This window comes from Madurella fahalii (genome assembly GCF_045866475.1).
Source record: "Madurella fahalii IFM 68171 DNA, scaffold_2, whole genome shotgun sequence".
Lineage (NCBI taxonomy): Eukaryota > Fungi > Ascomycota > Sordariomycetes > Sordariales > Madurella > Madurella fahalii.
Window position 1 is genome coordinate 7,138,032 of NW_027263972.1, and position 15,795 is coordinate 7,153,826.

The following is a 15,795-nucleotide window of genomic DNA, read 5'->3' on the forward strand; positions in this document are numbered from 1 at the left end:
TACGCCACGAGTCAAAAAATAGTTATGAAATTGGACAATGGTAGTTTATTTTGCTCGCCTCAGGACAATTGCATTGTATGAAGTGTACATAATATTTCGGTTGCCGCACCTTGTGCGATAAACACCAGAAAAAGAGCTAAAGAGTGGGCGTTCAATTGAGAGTACATTCATTCTTCGCCCCGAAAAGAAATTCGTGAAAACAATTAACTAGGTACATGTACCAGGAGCTGCAGTAGCTGCCGTAGTAACTATCCCTCCGAGCACCCCACACGGCATGTCTAATACATTAGACCAAGAGATGATACCCAAAGATCAGCACCGCACCCGCAGAGAGCGTGAGACGCTCTGGATAGGACGCCTGAGGCGCCACTGACTGAAACCATTCCGGCCAGTCATTTCCGGGAGTCCACGATCCGGGTCCCCTTCCTGTACCTTCGGGCACACTAGTGGGTGTCGCAGTCGGTTGATGGGCTCTCTGGCAATCTGGTAAGTTTGGTGATGCCGAAGTAGGGGAAGGATGCTCACCTGGGGAGCTCCCACTGGATCCATCGCCATATTCGGCACCATCGTTCCCAGCGCCATCCCCTGAGCCAGAACCGGAGCCGGTACTACCATCGTCACCGCCTGTAGAAGGAGCAGCGGCAGCGCCGCAGTTCCCTACGGGCGGCACAACGTTCCCATTGGAATTGACGTCGGGGCCGGGCTGAGGGAACTTGAGATCCTTCGACTCGATCGTCGTGCAGCCGTTCCCAACGTTCGCCTTGAACACGGTCGGCCTGTTGGCAAACGACACCTTTTCAGCGCTGCTACCGGCCCCGCCGACGATATCGACAACGGCACAATTCATGTACATCTCGCGGTTCCCCAGGTTGTTGAACCACGTCCAGGCAAAAATGGCGCCGTCAGTGGCAGGTACGTCGCTCGGCACCCGGAAGTTGAAGGACGATTCCGACGGGCCGGGACACCCGCCCTCGTAACTGTGCAGGACGTGGAAGGTCTTGCCCCCATCAACTGACAGCGCGGCCTGGCAGGAGCCGCCGTTGTGGCTGGCGCCGCCGGAGATGGTAAAGTTGTACGAGCCGCCTGCGTTCCAAGATGCCACCGACTTGCCCTGCGGCGTGCCCAGCAGGGAAAGGTATCCTTTGCAGGGGTAGTTGCTGCCGTCGGCACTCAGTGGCGAGGTGATGCTGTAATCTATATCGAAACCCGAGTTGGGGTTGTACTTCGACCTGAGGGGCGCCGGATAAGTCATCGTCATGTGCCCCGACGAGCACACGGCGAAAGCCATGGTGGAGAGGATGTGGAAGGTCTTCATGATGGCTGCCGTCGGCCGCTGGAAGCTGTGTGTTGACGGAAGTGGAGGGAATGATGGTCTGGCTGCGCAATAGCATGGCTACTACTGGGGGTTTTAAATACTCTTGTACTTGGTTGAACAGAGAGTTACCTGCCAACAATTCTTTGTTGCCACGTGCAAGAAGAGTAGTTTGTACCAGCCTCAGCAAGTGATTGTTTTAACAACAGACCAAAACTAAGATGGGCTGGGCTGGGCTCCTTCATTGAGTCATGGCGCTGGGTTCACAAAACACTTGTAATCACACAGGGATGAGTATGGAATTTAGCAACCCATTCACTGAAACTTTCCGTCCTAACAAAGGTCGACAAAAAGTTGGCGTATTGGAAGGCTTTCAGTCTGGAATTTTGTGTTATCACATCCAGCTGAACAGCTACTGAGCATGGGTTACAGTTTTCTGCTGTTGCGCCTACTGATTTTTTTTTTCTTTTTTTTTTTTTTTTTTTGGTGAACACCACTTGGAAGAAGCAACTGGATTACACTACAACTTCAAACGGAGAGAGAAGTGAAACGATCTACATCTCCATTCCACCTCTGGAGTGTAAGGAGGTCCCCAAGAAACTAGGGCGGCAGGGCCGCCCCACCGTTGTGTATCCCTACACCAGGTATCGGCCACATACCTTGAGGTGGCAGTTGACCCCCTGTGTGTTCCATGCTACCGCCCCTGTTGACCAGCCACCCATACTGCGCAACCGCCATGTCTCACTTGCTTCCTCCTCCATCCGCTACCTTATGTGCGCACATGTGGCGTTTTGGATTAGCGCGACCCCCGTGCTCTGGATTACAATGCCGGCGAAAGAAGCTTTGCCCCGGTATCACCCCGGCCGGGCCGTGCTCCGTGTGAAGTGCGGTGCAGACGAGACGCACCTCGCACCGGACAGCGAGCTAGCTCGGGGTCGGGATTGCAACTCATGGAGAGTTTAATCTGTCAGCAAGTCCGGAACTGCGGTTCTAATAGCTAGCCTGAGCGCTCACATCACGCCTGCACAAATATAGGCCAGCTTAGGCTACCATCAAGATAACGGTCTCAATCCCGCAATGATAAAATAAAACTGGGCATACTTAGTACGCTTGGCCAATATCCCAATTGCATTTAACTTTCCCTATGTTTGGTTGAGTTTCCCAAAACCAGTAATGGTGTTGTTGGGGAAGGATTGGCAGCTACAGAAGAGCAATCAACCCTAACCCGCTCATCTTAATCCCAACTCAGTGCTCACGTGAGCCATACGCTTCAGCCCGTTTAACTCGCGAGCACACCGCCATTCCATGTTCGGCTAGCGTCTGCCCCGCTGCTCGGCAGGCCTTCCCGGGGCACCCTCAACTTCGTCATAGGGAAGCCTGCGAAGGCCGAAATCTCAGCTCCGCCTGTGCTTGCGCTGTGTTCTGGCACGAAGATAAAAGGAAGTGCGGATGAGCTGACCAGTCGCCATGTCGGATTTGGAGACGACGGGCACCCCGTCCGCGGCAGCGCCAGGGACCATGGCCGATTCGGCGGGTCCCGCTGCTCAACATGCCCAGCTCAAGAAGGTCAAGAAGCAAAAGGTGTTGCTTATGGGCAAGAGCGGTTCCGGAAAATCGAGCATGCGAAGCATAATATTCAGCAATTACCTTGCTCGAGACACCCGGAGATTGTGAGTCTTTATAGCGCACTTTTACGGGACGGACTTAGCATGCTGACTACGGCTCCTTCCACTTCTTCCCCTCCAAAAAAGAGGCGCCACCATCGACATAGATCTGTCCCACGTTAAGTTCCTGGGCAATCTCACGTTGAACCTCTGGGATTGCGGCGGCCAGGAGGCCTTCATGGAGAACTACCTCTCTCAACAACGAGCCCACGTCTTCAGCAACGTCGGTGTGCTCATCTACGTCTTTGACATTGAGAGCCGCGACGTCGAGCGCGACCTGGCGACCTACGTCAACATCATCAGCGCCCTTGTCCAGTACTCCCGCGAAGCCAAGGTCTTTGTCCTGATCCACAAGATGGACCTCATTCAGCCCATCACGCGCGAGGACGTCTTTGACCACCGCGCCGCCCTCGTCCGGCGCAAAACGGCCGAGGCGGTAGCCATCATGCACAAAGCCAAGCCCGAGCTGCTCCTCCTCCAACAGTCACAGCAACAGCAGCAGCAGCAGCAGTCGCAACCGACCACCGGCTCGGCCGCCGCGCCGGACCTGGACATCGACCTCCAGCTCTTCGCGACGTCGATCTGGGACCAGTCGCTGTACAAGGCGTGGGCGTCCATCATCCACGACCTGGTGCCGAACCTGGCCGTGATCGAGACGCAGCTGGCCAGCCTCGGGGTGGCGATCGACGCCGACGAGATCCTGCTCTTCGAGCGGACCAGCTTCCTGGTGGTGTCGCGGTGGACCAGCCGCGAGGGCGACCGCAACCCGTACGGGGACCGCTTCGAGCGCATGAGCAACATCCTCAAGAGCTGGAAGCACACGTGCTCCAAGTACACGGGCACCCCGCGCAACGCCGAGCAGTTCTCCGACTTTGAGTACAAGATGGGCGCCACCTTCAGCATGTTCGCCACAAAGTTCACCACAAACACCTACATCCTCGTCTGCATGCCCCCCGGCGAGGCGAGGTTCAACAGCGCAAAGCTTAACGTGGCGGCCGCCCGGCCGTGGTTCAAGTTCCTTGACGGTCCTGTCGTGGCCGGCGCTGCTCTCCCCGGTACTGGTGCCGGTGCCACCGGCGGGGGTGGTGGTGGAACTGGTGGCGGGATGGGCTCGTCGCAAATGCTCGTTGGAACTCCGGGGTATAGCGGCGAATCGGGTATGGGGCAATCTGATAGTTGATGATAGAACGGTCAGCGGCTTACATGGATGGGTGGGCGAGGAGGGTATGATACCCGCGGCAGGGGGCGTTTACAGGCGTTCAAAAAGGGCGGGCGGATACAAGGAGCATTGTGGATCTTTTAGAATCCCCAAATGTAGTGATGCGATAGCCATGGCGGTTCTGAAACTGGATCAGAGAGATCCGGGCAAGCTTGTGGCGGTCACAATGGACATCCTGACTGAGAATATGGCAATTCATTTTTAGCGGTCATAAATAGCCTCAGTGCTATCATCTCGTCTATGGTTGGGAACCGAGCCCAGCGAGACGAGTTGTGGAAGGCCATCCTGTCTATTGTTCATGAGCCCCATACCATCCCAACGCCGATCGTCAATAGGCCCCAAACCGTGTCATAACAAGCCCAGACCGTCGACGGCAGCACCTTATCTCCACTTGACCACAGCGGTCCCGCCCCGCTTGAACTCGGCCATCTCACCCAATACCAATCCCTTGTCTTCGTGCTCCTTGTTCGGGAACGTAGTTGAGAGCACCCACTCCCGGCTGCGGATCGCGGGAGAGGCGCGCTGGATGAAGTCATAGACATCGCCAACCGTCTGGGTCGTGTTGAAGCGCGCGGGAAGACGTGTGCCATCAGGCAGCTGTATGCGGAGCATCAACGTCGGCTGTGATTCGTCCACACCAGTCGAGGCACCCTGGCTCGAGCTAGTGGTTGTAGAGGTGGTGGTGGCCGCCGGCGGCGCGACAGGGGCTGTCTCGCCTGGAACCGGGCTTCCCAGCCGCCGGCCCTCGCCGCCGAATGGGCGGTATACCTTGGGGAGAGGGCGATAATTCTCGTTGTGTTGCTGCAGCTTGACATCTACCCGTTGATCAAGCCTGACGTTCATAAGGTGGATTGGCGCTCGTCCTTCTCTAATCATCTGCAAATCGGCCCGGTTAGTGGGGTCGTCGAAGCGCCGCAGCTCGCCGTCGTCAATGCTGAAACCATCATTCCAAATGTGTAGAATCCGCTCTTGCACTGGGCCTTCGTTGGAGACGGTCGGTATGGGGCTGCCTCGGGGGTCGGGGATCCGGCGACTCTCAACGCCATCTCCGCCGAGTGTCTGGCCGGCTCCGTGAAAGCGGGATCTCGAGGGACCAGCTTCGGAGGCTTCAGGTTCCCGCGCATTGCTTTTGCCACGCATTGTCAGTTAGTCGGTCTGCGGAAAACAGGCAGCGGCGAGACCTACGCTCGGGCCTTGGCCACAATGTCGCCAATCAATTTCCTGGGGTCATGGGAGCGTTGGGCAGGGTCCTGGACAGCCAGACCCGACTTCTCTCCTCCAGCAAACAAGTCCCGGGGGCCGCGGCGCTCGTCATCGTCGTAGTCGTCGTCATCATCGTCATCGTCATCGTCGTGGCTGTGGCCGCCGCCTAGAGAACTCAGAGTCGCCAACCCAGTCCGTTTTTGCGGTTTCTTGGCTGTCGACGACGAGGAAGGGCCGGCATACTCGGGCGCGGGGCGGCCATCTAAGGTCCGTGGACCGGTGTATTCCGGGGCTGGAGCAGCACCTGAGGCTTGTGATGCGGGTGCCTCATCCATGTCTGTGTAGTATGATGTTACGGCAGCATCAATATCCCACTGGCTTGCGCCGAGGTATTCGGTGGCCTGGAGCGGGTTAGACGGTCTCCGAGAGCAAAGGGTATGCAGATGGAGGGGCGAAGTAGTACCTGTTGTGTTGAAGCGCCCGTCAACTCACAGAAGTTGCTGATGAGCGTATCGTGGTCCGCCATTTTGCAATTGGATGGGAGACTCTACAGAAGCGAAATTGCACTGGAAGCGAGTATCGACTAGAGTTGCAAGTGGAATGGATGGAAGAAGGAAACGGTGAACTCATGGGGCACTTTGGATCAGGCAGCTCAGGGCGACGTGCACCTGCACCACAGTGGGCGGAAGCTGCCCCGCGTCACTGACAGCAGCCCGCCCCACTAAGCCAGTGCACTTATGTAATCTGTCTTGGTACCTCAGCCACCTCAGGTGAGCTAAGGTATTCAAGTCGAATAAAAAGGACAAGGCTGTAGCAACTCCACTCAAACCTTGGTAATCCAGTTAGAGCCCTCCTTGTGCTCTCAGTTCAATTCTCGCTAAAAGTCAAGCTAGCTTCCCCTCCTAGCTGCGATACGCCTTCGCCATCCCAAGTTTCTGCCGTCATTCCTCGCCTGCCGGTCTCGGCGAGTCCGGATCAATCTCTCACCGACCTCCGGATCTACCTAGTTGCAGGCAAGGGCTTGGAGCTACCTTACCAGGGCAATTCCGGTTTCCTTCGGTCGGCCGATTTGCGACGACGTGCGTTCCCTTGGATCTTCGCTCATCGGCATACCGAATTTACGGCAACATCCTCACCCGAGCCCCCTGCATCATGGCATCAGACGAACCGCCAAACCCCATGGCCGAGTCGGGAGTCACCATCCCGTCAGACAGTGAGCAGTACTCGGGTTCTTCGCCGCCCTCGTCGTCGTCGCCCGCCGTTATTCTCTACCAACCACCTACAATCTGGTCGCTTCTTCGAGGCGCCGCGATCAACCTGTTGCTCCCCTTCATCAATGGAATGATGATGGGATGGGGCGAGCTCTTTGCGCACGAGACCGCCTTCCGGCTGGGGTGGACCAACACAAGGGTGCGTTGCGCCTGCATCCTTACCAGGCGCCGAACTCATGGAGATGCTAACCTGGGAATAGGTATTCCCTCTGTCGAGGCGGCGGGCGCACCCCATCGGCCCTGGGATTGAGGTGGTTGACAAGCCGAGGCGGAAGGACACCACCACACTCGATGACCTCACCAGTCTGGAATGATGGCCGATGCCCGGCGGATCCCAAACGATAGATTCTGCAACACTTGGGCGGATTCCCTACCTACGTTACCCCTTGGTTTTTTTGGGAGCTTAACGGGGGCCCTACCTGCACTATCCGCCGCGGACGATGTTCTGCGCTGGACACGATCCGCGGGTAGAAGAGGGGGAACACCACACCGGGTTGCATGTATACATACCACCGAATGGGACTCTGAAATCACGCTCTGTATTGCTTGGTGTCAGGACGACATGGCAGGCGTCTTAGCATGAGATAGACAAATGGCAATTCGCAGCTTTACCAAATACTATACCTTTGCTATGGCAGCTTTCCTCTTCCTCCGAAGCTTGTCCGTTGCAGGACCGGCACCTCTTATAACCCACTTAACCGTAGGGAGCCAGGCTTGGCAGTCCTGTCGATTGCCCAGGGTCGCCTGCGGGCCAGTGCCAGCCGAAGCTTAGCCGGGTGGAACCGAGACCAAAAGTTTGGGAAAACCTCCGGGCCGCTTTCGCGGTGCAGAGGATTTTTTGGGCCGCGTGCGAAGTACTCTGTCCCGGCTTCTCGACGCAGGAAGAACCAGGCAAGAATGATGCTTCCCAGCAGAGGTCTCCTCCGGTCGAGCCCTTCCTTGGGACTCGCCAAGGCGGTAAGTGCTTGCATTCGAGTCCGTTATCGTTCATTGATTCCGTTTAGCGATTCCCAGCACAACGCTGACGCCGCCCCAAGGCGTTCCAGAAACCCTCGACCCGGGCCCTGTCGCGACAATTCGGCACAGCTTTGCGCGGAAACAACGCGACGGTTCTGAGGAGGACAGGTAGCCCATTGGTTCTTACTGCAGCGTCACGGACCTTCGTTTCTCCCCTACGGCAAGCTCGCTATGCCTCAACCCAGCCCGCCCCCCTCCCCGACGCCGCACCCGCCGATGCCTCGACGCTCGCCGAAGTCACGGCGACTCCCGTGAGCCTGACTGGGAGCGACCTTCTCGATATCCCAGAGCAGATTGGCTTTCTGAAGACCCTCGGCCTTGACTATGGCTGGGGCCCAACCTCGCTCATGCAGACGCTGCTCGAGTCGACCTACGTTTACACGGGCCTGCCGTGGTGGGCATCCATCGGACTTGTAGCCTTAGCCGTCAGACTGGCCCTCCTCAAGCCGACGCTAGACGCCTCGGAAAACGCGCAGAAATTACAGGATCTACAGAAGGACCCTCGCTACGCAGCGGCGACTGATCACATGAAGAAAAGCCTCCTATCGGGCAACCATCTTGCAGGCGCTGAGGCGCGACACAAAGTCAGCTTGATGAACAAGGAAGCAGGTTACAAGCCGTGGAAGAACTTGATCGGCCTCATTCAGATCCCCATTGGCATTGGCATGTTCCGCCTCATCAAGGGCATGGCTGCGCTTCCCGTCCCTTCGTTCGAAACCGGCGGTTTTCTATGGTTTACCGACCTGACCGTCTCGGACCCCTATTTCCTGTTGCCAATTCTGACTGGCATTGTCTTTACAAATGCCATGAGGGTATGTCGCCGTTGCGCCCCTTCATTTCCAGCTCGGCCGCTAACTGCAGCTCTTCTCAGCTCCCTCTGCCCTATATGGCTCCCCAACAACAAAAGATTATGAAGATCATGACTGTGGTCATGCTGCCGCTTTCTACAGTGGTTGCCATCTTCCTGCCGGCCGGCGTGCAACTCTACTTCTTCGCAACGTCGGCGTTACATTTCCTACAATCCTTTGTAACACACCAGCCTTGGTTCCGACGCTGGGTTGGTCTTAGGCCATTGGTCAAGCCGTCGACAGCATTACCAGGCGGGATAACGTGGGAAGCGCCGCGGGTCGTCGACGTGCAGGCGCCGAGGGTCAAGACGGATCGGCCGGTTGCAGCACCAAAGTCCGAGAACATGTATGAGAGCTTCCAGTCGTCTCTCGGCACCATCAAGGAGAAGTTCAACGAGTATGCGGATCGGAAGTCCGGAGACCGTGATCACAAGATTGCCCGCGAATACGAGGAGAAGCGGGCTCTGGAGGAGAAGGAGAGGTTGATTGCCCGTCTTCAGGGCAAGCGCGCGAGGGACAATGGACGCCAATGAGCCAATGGGCCGCCACCTCTACAACCCCTCTCGGAGTCTCGGCGCCAATGGTGTATCCCATTGACAGCAAGGAGGTCACCATTGTTCTTATCCCTCTATAAATCCTCTCTCCAACCCCCAACAAAGGCGTTCCTGCGCCAGCACCTTGCGCCCTCTAACCTTGACATCCCGCCCATTGACTCCGAAGCGGCAAAGGACTCGCACGACCTTTTCCCCCCGGATTGCGCCGCAGAGATGCAGATTATTTGGGATGGTGAGATGCAGTGGCTTTGTGATGCCATTTCACACATATCCGTGTCACGCTGATTGGGGCTGCACAACGCGGAGCAGTGAGCACGCCATTGCGATTAGCGAGCTGCCTTCCCCAAAGCAGCTCACAGAAACCCCGCTGTAACAACCGCCAAGCCTAACTTTGTCTAAGCCGGAAGTTGAGATGGTGGTTGGTGGAGTAGATGGGGACGGTCGCGGGATATTGGGATTTCACGATATATAATACCTGCTGTACCATACTTGTATCTGTATAGACCTGCGCCTCTGTTCAGCTGATTTTTCTATTCCCTCTTGGCTGGTTTTGAATGACAGCAAGTGAAACGAGTTTCAGACCCCTCAACCCCCTATTTGAGTCGTGCGCTCAAGCATCTTCTCATATATTAAGCAAGCTGGTAATCCTGTGTCCTTCTTGATCCAATCCCCCTCATTACTTCTCGAGACCTCTTCACCCTATCATAACCATGAGCGCCATCCAAAAGAACGTCGAGGCCTCCTCGGAGCGCTACTCTGCCTCGTTTACCCAGGGCCACCTTGCCCTGCCGCCGGCCAAGAAGTACCTCGTCCTCACTTGCATGGACGCCCGCATCGATCCCGCCAGAGCATTTGGCATCGAGTTGGGCGACGCACATGTGATTCGCAATGTGAGCGCCTGTCCCTTCCCCCCCTTTTCCCCTTGACCATTTTGTATTACCTGGGATGCCATGGATTCCAATTCGACCCTGTTGCTAATCGGGGACCAACACAACGACCAACAGGCCGGCGCGTCTGCCCTCGACGCCCTCCGCTCCATCGTCATCAGCCAGCAGTTGCTGGGCACCAACGAGATCGTCCTCGTGAAGCATACCGGCTGCGGCATGCTGACGTTCAAGAATGAGGATGCGTATGCGCTTGTCGAGCAGAGGCTTGGGTGAGTTCCGTCTGGCCTGCTTCTTTGGGGGATTGCCGAGTTTTTTTGTGTCGAGGATTGCTTTCCAGGGTGACGGTGATGATGATGATGATAATGATGATGATAATGATGATGATTGGCTGACGTTTTGATTCGGATATTAGTGCTGAAGCGGTGGAGGAGCTTCGTCAGAGGAAGGTGGACTTCCTGCCGTTTTCGGAGCTGGAGAAGGCGGTTGAGGAGGATGTCAAGCTTCTGAAGGCGTCCAGGTTGGTGCCGGATGATGTCGTGATTAGCGGGTGGGTGTATGAGGTTGAGACGGGAAGGACTCGGCGCGTGGTATGAGTTGGATTTCTTCTTTTTCCGGAGGAGGCGTGATTTATGGGCGAGCTTTGATACCTGTCGGGGGGAAGGCGCTGGCTTTCAAGGCGGTAGTTTGGGTGTTTGTTGGTGATCGGCTACATGCGCCACTGCGTTGCGGTTTTTCCGGGTTGGATTGTCTCGGTTTCCTGTCATCAAGCTACCGACGGTATTACCCATAACATGGTAATTTTTGCCACAACTCCTTGTTGATGTTGATAAACAGCACCACATACAGTTGTAACTAGCAATATATGGAGCAGGGTTCTAACTAGCTCTGGATGACAGCCATTGACTAGGAGATCACAGGCTCCACAAACCATATGACAGGTTTAAAATCAGGCGCATCCAACAATCTCTTGCTCTGGGCCTAACTGGGGCCACCATGCCCCGGGCACAATGTAAGCCTGAGGCGGCGTGTGCGGTGGAGGCGGAGGCATAGCGGGTTCCGGCTCCCTTACCGGCTCCGACCCACGGCCAGAAGGTACTGGCTGGCCAACGCCCCTACCCAATGCCCTGTACAAAGGCGGGCTGCTGGCTGGGCGACGGCGGGCTGAGCGGGGCATTCTCCTAGCATTGGCGGTCTTAAAGGGGCGTTGAGGCGAGCTGGGGCCGACACGAATTACTGCATCAGGGGCGACGCTTCTTTCCTTTCCGGACGGACCACTCTTGTCCTGCCGATTATCGGTGCTTGCCGCGAAGAATGACTCGGACTTTGAGGCGTCGGGCACGAGACTCTGCTCGACTTTTCCAAAGCAATCTAAGTCCCCCGAGGTTTGAAGCTTCGGGGGAGACAGGGGGACAGGGTTCGGTGCGTCGAGTACGTATCGCCTTATTTGGCTCATCTTCCTTGCTCTTGATCGGCTAGATGATGTCGAACTGCTCGTGTTGCTTGGTGACTTGGCATGCGTCTTGGATCGAGCCTCAACCGGCCCCCCGAGTATCCTGATGCTGGCCGAGCCAAGCGTCAAGTGGCTGGTCGCGTCGTCGAACACTCCCCCAGCAGCGGCATAGTCATCGAAATACAACGGCGATATCCAAGGTGTGTCGAATGGGCGGTTTGCCAACTTGAAAACAAAAAGCATGTAGCAACCGGACAGGAATCCTAGTGCACAAGCGAAAATGTCAACTTTCAGGTTGATGGTATTGTGACCACTACGTCCGCGGTGGATCGCGATGGCAACGGCGATGATCGCGCTCGCCCACATCGCAACGGCAATTCGCGCTACAGTGATGGCCGAGGTGTGGAGCTGGTGACGGAATGACGGGACCCGAGGGTCAAAGTAGAGGTCATCGCCTTTGCGGGCGGCGGATATATGTGCCAAGAGGTAGAGCACAGAGAGGATAGACTGTTGGTACGTAACGTGTGTGTATGGTTAGCTAAGCCTAATCTCAGACTCCTAAGCATTAAGGGGTTTAGAGGATGAGAAACCTACGGCAAACATGACAAAACTCTGTGCTACGGCGATCCCCGGCTTCTGTAAGTCTTCAGCGCTGCTAAATACCACTGCGGACATTGCGACTCCAACTGTGGACGCAACGGCGAGTGAAAATATGGCAATGATGACGGTCGGAGGCAGCCATGGTTTCCGTTGCGACCCTTCAAGGCTATGACTCTCGGTGTGCGACACGGAATCGGGCATGGCCACTTGGCGGTTTTAAATCCAGGTTCGTGTGCCCAAGCTGCGAAACACACAGTTAACCTTAAAGAGCGTAAGGGGTTAGTATACGAAATCCGACCTTAAGAGCCGTGGGGCGCATAAAATGCTGCTTCGAAAGACTTGAAGTTCCCGAAAACCCGAGGGATCAAGAGCGGGACGTACTAGCTGGGTAGATGCATCATGACTATACACTCGTCGTGAAAAGACCCGGCGTAGCTATCAGTTAAATCGGGGAATACATTGGAAAAGAAATTCCCACCACATGTGGTTGACAACATTCTTCGACATCGTGCGGGGGGGTTGGGGGTGGAGGATTGAGGCAAGTCCGGAATGTGACAACGTGGAATGGGGCGTTCGTGGAAGGCTGGACGTCGCACCTCGCGGTCCATGAGCCCGAAAGCGATGAGGTCCATTCCACGCTAACGGACGACATATATTGAAACAGCTACCAAAGCACCTATCGACACGGGCTTGAATTCATGTGCAAGTGGTAAAAGACGGCGAGAACGAGAAATAACGACGCTGGCAAATACCAGATGAAGCAGAAATGGCGAAGGAGAAGTCATGTCTCGTAACTCAATACAACCGGCCTTGGCGTGAATTGTTTAGTCGTCCTCGCCAACCATGGCTCCCTTATTGCCAACCCAACCATCGCGCTCATAGTAACGGAAGACGAGATTGTAATCGTCAAAGTCGTGGACAATGCGGTCCATGCGGCGGTATCCCTTGATACCGTCCATGCGCTGCTTGAGGCTTGCTTCCCGGGTAGCCGGGGCGCCATTTTCATCGTCCGTCGACTTGTTTTTGGTCTCGAAGAGAGTCATGGTAAAGCGGCCAGGCTTGAAGATGTTGACCACGTGTTCGATAACGTCACAAGTCTCGCGCCCATTTTGCCCGCCGGGAACATTGGTCTCAAAGGAGGCGTAAGAGCAGATGGGCTCCGGCGTCACATGGACTGTGAAGTAGTGGGCAGCCTTAGTGCCACTCTCGTCTGCCCCCGCCACCGGAGCCGGCACAACCCCATTGGCAGAGAAGCCGCAAGGCGAGAACAGATACGCATCGATGCGCGCATCTGGGTAAGTCGAAATGGGGTACACCTCGGACAGGCCACAGGTGTCCGAAACGACAGTGCCCAAGGCATGCCCTTCCGTGGTGAGGCCCTCTATGGTGGCTTGGTCGACGGGAGGAGCCTGGGTGCCAGAAATGTCAGACTCGACGCCATTATCGAAGACGTCGATCTCCGAGTTTGCATCGGCGACCGGGCACTCTCCATCCAGGTTGCCCAAGCTCTCCTGAGCGATATGCCGAGCCTCCTGAGCCTGAACAGGCACCCGTTCACTGGCGACCGCACTCGCCTGTGCCAGGTAGAACTGCTTCGCGAGCTCGGGATCCAGATCCATCATCAGGATTTCGAGCGTCTCGTCGGCGTTCGCATCGACGGGCCCACTGAAAGGCGACACGATACCTGTCGGGATCTTGGAGCTGCGGGTGGGACTACCGGCACTGCTCGAACGGGGGGTGAGAGGCGGCGTCAGGGTGGAGCCGGTCGGGGTCGTCATGTAAAGGTACCAATGGTCGGCATTCATCCTGCCAACCATGTACGCGCTGCCGTTCTCGAACGTGTCGTCCAGGAACTTGACTTCCTCCTTCCAGCTAGAATGGGGCCCACGCTGCCGGTCGGGGAACAAGAAGTTCTTTCGGCTGTAGAAGACGCGATGCGGGGTGGCGGCGACATGGATGTCGTCGAGCGACGCGGCATTGTGGAACGGGAATCCGGCGTCCACGGCCGCAATGCGCAGGAGTCGTCGAAGCCCTAGAAGCAGCGTCGTGGTCCCGCACGTCTTGAGGATGAGCTTGTGCGGGAAAACGAACATGCTCGACTCGGAGAGGAGATAGGCGTCGACAAGATCCGATTTGACGATCGACAGGACCTTGCAATTGACTTGGTCCAACATGCCCTCCCAAGTGGAGGGGCTGACGGCCTTCAAGCCATGTTCCTGGACGCCTGGCGGCAGAGCCTTGGGGCTCGGCGAGAACCAGACTTCGAGAAGTTTCTCGGGGCCCTCAAATGCATTGGTCGAGTCGAGGTCTGCAGCAACATCGTGGTTGATGGTCAGACTGAGGCTTCCTTCGGACGGGGAGAAGGTGTAGTTGTCGGGGACACTGAGGTGGACCATCGTCAACGGGAAGGCAGGGCCTGGTCGTGCAGTCTGGAACGAAAGCGTCCGCGGGACACTAGCTGCCGCTCAAACGAACCTTGCGGCGTCCGTTTGAGAGAGTAGGCCCACAGGAAAGTGGTGACCGTTGAGTGCTGGCGGAGCCAGCTACAGTGCGCAGGTGTAGTAGCCGAACGTCTCCAAAGGGACGTTAGGGAGGCCGGGCGCGGAGAGGGAGGTGGTGGAGCTTTGAGAACGGAATGTTGGGCTTGCGTTTAGAGTGAGCCGTGGTTGCGGTTGAACCGATACCTATAGCTGAGTATCGGGAAATTGATTGCTGGAAAGCAAACCAAGGCAAAAGCGAGGCTGGGCAATCAGCAACAAGGTAGAACGACGATTGACGACGGGTGTTATCGAGGCCTGCGGATCGGGAGGTCAGCCACAGGGTTCGAAGGAGGGCTGCAAGCTTGAGACTACGGACTTTGCAGGCTTCGAGAGAAAGCGAAGGAGATCGGTTGCGCTCATTGACCGGAACGTAGGCTGGAGACAAGAAACAATGCCCAGGGCAATGCGCAGACGGGAAGTGCAAGAATCGATGTTTCTAGCACATGGCAGTGGCGGGGTCCCTCTGAGGTTGCGATGGTCTAAGACCGGCGAGGATTCGAGTCGCGAGATGCCCCGCAACCGACTCAGTTATTGAAGGGTTGTCGCAATTTTGGAACGACGGCAATTCCAGGATCTAGGGCAGAGGATAGCCTGGCAGACCGAGGAGAAGAAGTAAGGATTCTGTGTCGGTGACCAAAGTTTGAGAATTTTCTGATGTCAAAAGATTGGGGAGGGAGTTATGGCGGGGCAACAAATTTCACCGCCAAGCGGGCGGGTGACCGGGTCCCACAGCACAGCTAGGATTTCGTGGCCAACGGTTCAGGTATTGTACAGTACATTGCACTACCAAACAAGCAGGACCTGTGTCAGCGCATGGTTGTCTACAGCCTTCCCGGGGACTCGATTGCGACATGGCTAATGAATGGCTTGAGCACATCAGGGAACGGCAGTTTGAAGCAGGGACCCGTCATATTCCGCAGAGCTGCCATGTCTCGAGGCCATAGCTCTTTGCAGCAGGACAATGCACCCCCAAGCCACTTTGTAGCGCCAAGTACTTCTATCGGTTGCCTCGCAAGGGCTCGGTGCAGCGAGCCAGCGGCCCAGCCCACGATCGCCCCCGCAGTTGGGCAGCCCTACCCACCAACGACAATACCTCTGTGACGGCGAGGTAGCGATTGGATTCCAGCAAGCTATCCGAGGGGAACGCCCTGGCCTTGGCCAAAACATCAAAACCGCCGGCTTCGGCGGCAGTGTTTTGCGCCAAATTGTGGTAAAAGCCGCTTCTCAACA

General features: G+C 56.5%; 8 protein-coding genes across 8 annotated transcripts; 4 read left to right on the top strand and 4 right to left on the bottom strand.

Annotated features, from left to right (window-relative positions):
• Positions 1-286: 286 nt before the first annotated feature.
• MFIFM68171_04843 (uncharacterized protein) lies at positions 287-1,315 on the bottom strand (the record flags this gene model as incomplete). Its single annotated transcript, XM_071060263.1, has 1 exon — positions 287-1,315. The coding sequence occupies one exon, from the start codon at positions 1,313-1,315 to the stop codon at positions 287-289; it is 1,029 nt and encodes a 342-aa protein (XP_070916364.1).
• A 1,464-nt stretch (positions 1,316-2,779) lies between these two features.
• GTR1 (GTP-binding protein gtr1) lies at positions 2,780-4,156 on the top strand (the record flags this gene model as incomplete). The annotated part of the gene is made up of 2 exons (XM_071060264.1): positions 2,780-2,982; positions 3,064-4,156. 2 exons carry the CDS (start codon positions 2,780-2,782, stop codon positions 4,154-4,156), a joined length of 1,296 nt encoding a protein of 431 aa, XP_070916365.1.
• Positions 4,157-4,576: 420 nt separating this feature from the next.
• Positions 4,577-5,924, bottom strand: SHP1 (protein phosphatase regulator; the record flags this gene model as incomplete). Its single annotated transcript, XM_071060265.1, has 3 exons — positions 4,577-5,321; positions 5,381-5,799; positions 5,862-5,924. The coding sequence occupies 3 exons, from the start codon at positions 5,922-5,924 to the stop codon at positions 4,577-4,579; spliced, it is 1,227 nt and encodes a 408-aa protein (XP_070916366.1).
• Positions 5,925-6,550: 626 nt separating this feature from the next.
• Positions 6,551-6,983, top strand: MFIFM68171_04846 (uncharacterized protein; the record flags this gene model as incomplete). The annotated part of the gene is made up of 2 exons (XM_071060266.1): positions 6,551-6,808; positions 6,870-6,983. 2 exons carry the CDS (start codon positions 6,551-6,553, stop codon positions 6,981-6,983), a joined length of 372 nt encoding a protein of 123 aa, XP_070916367.1.
• Positions 6,984-7,566: 583 nt separating this feature from the next.
• MFIFM68171_04847 (uncharacterized protein) lies at positions 7,567-9,067 on the top strand (the record flags this gene model as incomplete). The annotated part of the gene is made up of 3 exons (XM_071060267.1): positions 7,567-7,626; positions 7,707-8,498; positions 8,558-9,067. The coding sequence occupies 3 exons, from the start codon at positions 7,567-7,569 to the stop codon at positions 9,065-9,067; spliced, it is 1,362 nt and encodes a 453-aa protein (XP_070916368.1).
• A 731-nt stretch (positions 9,068-9,798) lies between these two features.
• Positions 9,799-10,568, top strand: MFIFM68171_04848 (uncharacterized protein; the record flags this gene model as incomplete). Its single annotated transcript, XM_071060268.1, has 3 exons — positions 9,799-9,978; positions 10,093-10,244; positions 10,388-10,568. The coding sequence occupies 3 exons, from the start codon at positions 9,799-9,801 to the stop codon at positions 10,566-10,568; spliced, it is 513 nt and encodes a 170-aa protein (XP_070916369.1).
• A 519-nt stretch (positions 10,569-11,087) lies between these two features.
• Positions 11,088-12,226, bottom strand: MFIFM68171_04849 (uncharacterized protein; the record flags this gene model as incomplete). The annotated part of the gene is made up of 3 exons (XM_071060269.1): positions 11,088-11,153; positions 11,210-11,932; positions 12,020-12,226. 3 exons carry the CDS (start codon positions 12,224-12,226, stop codon positions 11,088-11,090), a joined length of 996 nt encoding a protein of 331 aa, XP_070916370.1.
• Positions 12,227-12,849: 623 nt separating this feature from the next.
• On the bottom strand, positions 12,850-14,421 carry SPE2 (spermidine resistance protein; the record flags this gene model as incomplete). Its single annotated transcript, XM_071060270.1, has 1 exon — positions 12,850-14,421. The coding sequence occupies one exon, from the start codon at positions 14,419-14,421 to the stop codon at positions 12,850-12,852; it is 1,572 nt and encodes a 523-aa protein (XP_070916371.1).
• Positions 14,422-15,795: the final 1,374 nt, after the last annotated feature.